This window comes from Lagenorhynchus albirostris, chromosome 11 (genome assembly GCF_949774975.1).
Source record: "Lagenorhynchus albirostris chromosome 11, mLagAlb1.1, whole genome shotgun sequence".
Taxonomy (NCBI): domain Eukaryota; kingdom Metazoa; phylum Chordata; class Mammalia; order Artiodactyla; family Delphinidae; genus Lagenorhynchus; species Lagenorhynchus albirostris.
In genome coordinates this window covers 52,274,506-52,280,505 of record NC_083105.1, presented here as the reverse complement: position 1 = coordinate 52,280,505, position 6,000 = coordinate 52,274,506, and the positions used below count along the sequence as shown (strand labels likewise).

At 42.5% G+C, this 6,000-nt stretch overlaps 1 protein-coding gene across 1 annotated transcript in view; it reads right to left on the bottom strand.

Annotated features, from left to right (window-relative positions):
- Window positions 1-493: 493 nt before the first annotated feature.
- The window catches only part of C11H12orf56 (chromosome 11 C12orf56 homolog), a 60,586-nt gene continuing 55,079 nt past the window's right edge, over window positions 494-6,000 (bottom strand). The window contains 3 exon segments of the mRNA XM_060167035.1: window positions 494-559; window positions 811-871; window positions 3,550-3,728. Of these exon segments, the coding sequence (XP_060023018.1) occupies window positions 494-559; window positions 811-871; window positions 3,550-3,728 (306 nt within the window).

Genomic DNA, 6,000 nt, shown 5'->3' with positions numbered 1-6,000 from the left:
CTATGCCTGTATTCTTCTGCTTGTTCTTCCATGAATACTTATGTCACTAGAATTTTTACAGATGGAGAAAGAGGGTAGCATCCTATTGCCCAGCATTTCTCTAATGTGATCACTTTGTAATTTATACTCCCCACAACAATTTATCTTTGGATATTTCAGTGGCTTCATGCCACTCACCATTATTAGACAACAAAACTCATCAGCCTGCACTTTCTACATTTGCTCTTCCTGGGTTTCTGTTTCCTTTATGTCTTTAGAAACTTTTTCTTTTAGAAGAACGCTAGTCTTTCACCCCACTTCATGTATGTCAATGTATTTAAACAGTTTCTTATTTGTAGCAGATTAAAAACTTTAAACACTTCTCTTAGAGAGGTATTGATGGAACCTTCAAATAAAATCTTTGTTTATAGGACACAGGAATAGCTGGATATTAAATCAAAAAATGTTTCTCATAAATATTAAGTTGACTCCCAATTCACATTTTACACTCTTATTAACATTTCACACATTGTTTCTGTTCAACCAATTTCAGAACTTCATGAAAAAGTTGAGTGGTTGGGGGCTTCCCTGGTGGCGCAGTGGTTGAGAGTCCGCCTGCCGATGCAGGGGACGCGGGTTCGTGCCCCGGTCCGGGAGGATCCCACATGCCGCGGAGCGGCTGGGCCCGTGAGCCGTGGCCGCTGAGCCTGCGCGTCCGGAGCCTGTGCTCCGCAACGGGAGAGGTCACAACAGTGAGAGGCCCGCGTACCACACACAAAAAATAAATAAATAAAAATAATTTAAAAAAAAAAAAAAAAGTTGAGTGGTAGGTTGGGTAATAGGGTAACATAATGGGAGCCTTTTTTCCAAGGCTGGCATGTGAATAAAGTACCTGCAAATCATAAAACGAAACAAAATAGAGAGCTTTAAAAGCAAGACTTTTCACACTGGTCACAGTATGTACACACTTACTGGCGTAGCATTGTTGGGTGTGGGAGTCTAACCTGCAGCATTTTTAGCCCTCCAATCTCCCCCATTTGTGACCTAGAAGACCTCTGATATGTATACCTTTCAGCTCATTGAAGCACTTTGCTTCAGCAAAGCGAATTGCATTAATAATGTATCAGTTATCAAAGCATTAATAAGGAGGCCAGGACTGTCCTCACCACAGGGTGAGCTGAGGCTCCTGCCTCTTGTTTTCTCAGGCTGTACATAGCAGGGAGTTGAAATGAGTCAAGCTGGGGTGACCACTAGGGCCAAATCAAGAGGGAAGAGGAGAGTTCGTCCCCACGGCCTCAGTAAGAGTACAGTTGACCCTTGAACAACATGGGTTTGATCTGCATGGGTCCACTTATACTTGGATTTTTTTCAATGTATACAAAAATATATGTCTAGAACATCGTGAGCAAGACTTATAGAAATATGTGTTAATATGTGTTAGTAATATGTGTTAATAAAATATGTGTTAATACACTTTATGTTATCGGAATGGCTTCTGGTCAGCAATAGGCTATTAGTAGTTAAATTTGGGTGGAGTCAAAAGTTATATGTGGATTTTCAACTGCATGGGGGTTGGCGCCCCTAACCACAACATTGTTCAAGGGGCAACTGTATAGCAAAGGCCAGGGAAGAGACAAAAGTAAGAAAATCTTTAGCCAGCCTCTCGGATGGCTTAAAAGATTAGTTGGCAACCCTGGATACACGTTGGAATCACCCGGACAGTTCATTTTAAATGTCAATGCTGAGGCGCAACCCCAGACAAACTGAACAGAACTTCTCCATGTGAGACCTGGGTATCAGTATTTTTTAATAGTCCCTCTACTGATTCTATGCAGGGCAGGTTGAAAGTCACTTGTGTAAAAACAAGGATCACAAACCTAAATGCCCACAGATAACATAGTAGGAGGAACGGAAAGAGTAAGGACAGAGAGAGGAGACAGTGGCAAACTAAACATTGCATGATCTACCTAAGAAGGTAGCTGCTTTTGAGCCCTGACCAACTATTGTCATGTAGGCATGTGACACTATTTTTGCCATTGTTCTGATTTTTAAATGTGCGTAACTATTTTTTAAAAATTCGTTTGTGGGGCTTCCCTGGTGGCGCAGTGGTTGAGAGTCTGCCTGCTGATGCGGGGGACACGGGTTCGTTCCCCGGTCCGGGAGGATCCCACATGCCGCGGAGCGGCTGGGCCCGTGAGCCATGGCCGCTGGGCCTGCGTGTCTGGAGCCTGTGCTCCGCAACGGGAGAGGCCACAGCAGTGAGAGGCCCGCGTACCGCAAAAAAAAAAAAAAAAAAAAAAAATTCGTTTGTGTGATCCATGCTACAACATGGGTGAACCTTGAAAACATCATGCTAAGTGAAATAAGCCAGACACAAAGGCCATATGTTTTATGATTATATTTGTATGAAATGTCTAGAATAGGCAAATCCACAGAGACAGAAAGTAGATTAGTGGTTGCCTGGGCCTGGGGTGTGACTGCTTCATGGGTAACAGGTTTCTCTGAGAGTGATGAAAATGTTTGGCAATTAGATAGGGGTGATGGTTGCACAACATTGTGAAATGTATTAAAAGCCACGGAGTTGCACACTTTAAAATGTTGAAAATGGTGAATTTCATGCTATATGAATTTTACCTCAAAAAAAGTGAGGAAAAAATTGGGTTGCGTGCACCGCCTCAGAGTGGGCCCAACAAAACTCTTTTATGCGAGCCAGAGTGGAACCTATGGTGTAAAACCACATGGAGGAAAAACAGGATCCACAGTTGGACGGTAACATTTTTTAAAGCAAATCTTTAGGCCATAATATATGCCTCCACATCCTTGTATGTCTCCATCCAAACTGGTAGCAAAGCTATGCCTGCTGCACCCTTTTCATCTTAAGTTAGACACAACTAGGGTTTTTTTCCTTGATAGGCGCTAAGGCAGGGGTGTATGGCTAAGTGCATTTGGTTTTGGCAGCCTATAATAGAAGTAGGAACCCCCGAGGTGCAGGACAAGCTGACTAATGAAACAAAGGCTTGCTAATGTTCTTTCTTACTATTTTGTTATGGAGAGTAAGAGAGGGGTAAATGAAACAAACAAACAAACAAACAAAAACCCTAATAACTGCATTCATCGTTCCTCCTTTATCAATTGTTTTTCTCTCCCAGTGACTCAGTTAATTCACAACCCATAATATATTGCCTCCTTTAGTAGAGTTGGTTACTTTCCATTACTCACAGCATGTTAAAATCATTAACATGATTCTGTGAGATAGATGCTGGTTGAAATCAAGACAATGAGGGAGAAACAGTTCTTCAGAGAGAGGTTTGATGAAAAGACTAGTGAACTAGCCTTTTTTGGCCTGGGAATGTGCTTCAAGTGGCAATGGTTCTTAGAGCACCACCCGCCCCCCTCCCCCAAATCCTACCTTACCACAGTAAGGTAACATTTTATCAAAGTAAAATATTATTAAAAACAAAAATTAGAATTTGTCACTTAATCTTCTAAATATTGGGCAGTGTTGTAGTTTTGCATGAAAATCAGAAATGAGTGGATTTTACTGCAGATAAGATTCCGACTTTTTCTTACCTGAATTCTTCTCTGTAGTCATTCCTAATATACTCAGCTAAAGTCTTGCTGTACTGCAGGCAGCTCTTGAGGATGTAAAACTGCTGGTATAACAGAACTGCTTGGCCAGGACTTAGCAGCTGAAATGAAGCTGAAAGCCCCTTCACCACTCGTTTCACAATTCTGGCCACAAAAGTAATCTAGACAAGGAGAATGCAGTTACACGTAGGCTGCATGACACCTGTAAGAGCACCTACTTCATCTGGAATCTCAACTATAAATCTAGGCTGAGGTCCTCACCACCCTTACACCAATGCCCTTGCATTGTGCTATTTCTTATTGAAATGGTACTCAGAGAGCACCAGACCATAGACCAACTGGGCTTACCAATTGCCCCCCTACAGGCAGGGTCAGAACTAGTACTGACTGTCAAAGAAGTTTGGCTCCAAAGTGGAAGGAGAGCATTGGAAGTATAAATTTAGGCTACTGTAAAAAAACAGAAAGGAAAGCTAGTGCTCTTTCAGGCTCTAGTAAGCAGGTCATTCTGGATGCCCCTTAAATTAGTACCAATAAATGTGGCCTTTTCTATTGATGTTGCTACAGACCATTCCTAAGTAGGGCAGGTGATTTGAAGTGAGGTTTCCGCAATTCAGATCCATTTACACATATTGACTAGGTATTGTGTCGGGCAAACGCAGATTGAGGTCAGAGAGTCTGGAGCAGGGAAACAAAGCAATGGCCATATGGGGATTAAATTTTTAATTTCTTTAGCATCTTGCTCCGACCACGTAAGAGAATCAGCCAGCACTGACTGGGATGGTGTATTCAATGATCCCAATAGGTTCCTTGCTTGCAAGTTTCTCTAAAGTGGTCTATTTCTATCCAGACTCTTTAGAAATGGGTTAATACCAAAGCTTTAAACAGTATTAGTGGTCGTTTGCCATCTTTCATCCTGACATGCTTTATGGTCACAGTCTGGGCTCATAACCAACTCAGTTCCTTTGGTGAACCAACCCTAGAGGTTGATAAGGAAACTTTCCTGTTGCTTGTAGTTTTTAGGACCCCGTCTGGAACTACTGCACAGAAAAAGCAAGGGTTTTGCATCTTGCACATAAGAGCTTCTGGGCTGGGAATGACTATAACTGTACAGCACTCTGAAGTGGGCCCAAGATTGGTTGGGGTCTATGTGCTGCTAAAGGAGCCAAGTTCTTGGGTTCAGTCTCTGTATAAGGTAATTGGCTGTACTACTGACAAGTGTACCCTCTGCCTCCAGCCAAGTTTTTGGAAACATATGTCACAGAGATCTGGCAAGATAATCTAGATTCCCTAGGACAGACTCAACATCACTCTAGAAAAATACCTCAAAGCAGAAAATCACTAATGGTTAAGAGAGGCATCTTCATATATGGAAAGAGAACATAATACCACGTGTCAAATCCTCCATTAGCAATGAAAATTTAGTTTGGGTTACTACCTTTTGAAAAGTTTTCCATTTAAATCTATGTTGATTGAATAGACAAATACATGAATGAATAAAGTGAAAGGAAGTTTGGGGACATGAAAAGAGATTAGGGGATAAAGCCTTTATTAGAATTAATTCAGCAGATATTTTATTTAGCATCTATTGTGTGCCTAGCACAACAGACATAGCTCCTACCCTTACTGGCACCTGGAGTCTGTTTGGGGAGAAAGACATTGTATCAATCATGATAGACTAAGTTATGCTGTGGTAACAAATCTCACAAAACGTCAATGCTTTGCTTAATACAACGAAGGTTTATTATTTGCTCACACTGTATGTCCCTTAAGGGTCAGTAGGGGGTTCTGCTCATTGTAGTCACTCAGGACCATATGGAGTGTTGCCAGTCACCATGCCAGAAGGAAAAAGGAAGCCAGGGAAGCATGCACTGGCTCCTAAACCTTTGCGCAAGAAGTGGCGTAGGTTACTTCTGCTCAGATTCCATTGGCCAAAGCAAAAACAGAGAGCTACCTAATTTCAAGTGGGGAAGGATGTACGCTCCTACTACGTGCCTGGAAGGAGAGAGAGCCAGAATATGTGTGGACACTAATGGCTACCACAAGAAAGAACCAAATAATAACAGAAACACATGTGACTGCAACAGTGACAAGTTCTATGAAGAAAAGGAAGAAGACACCATGCTATGATTGTGTGCCCATAATGGGGGAATCTTACCTAGTCAGAGGTGAGAGAATCATCCCCCCCACCCTGCACCAGGAAGGGGCACTGAGGCCTGAAGGACAAGTAGGGGTTAACTAGGTGGAAAAGGGAGGGGAAAGCATTTGAGGAGGGCAGACTGAGGGAATGGTAAAGATCCTGTGACGGAGTTGGGGGTGTTGGGGGTGAGCAGTGGGTATAAGACCGACATGGAAGAGTGAGGCAACTGATGAGGCTGTAGGGTCATAATATGTACAGCCTTGTTGGCCATATTAGGAAGTTTAGTCTTTATTTGT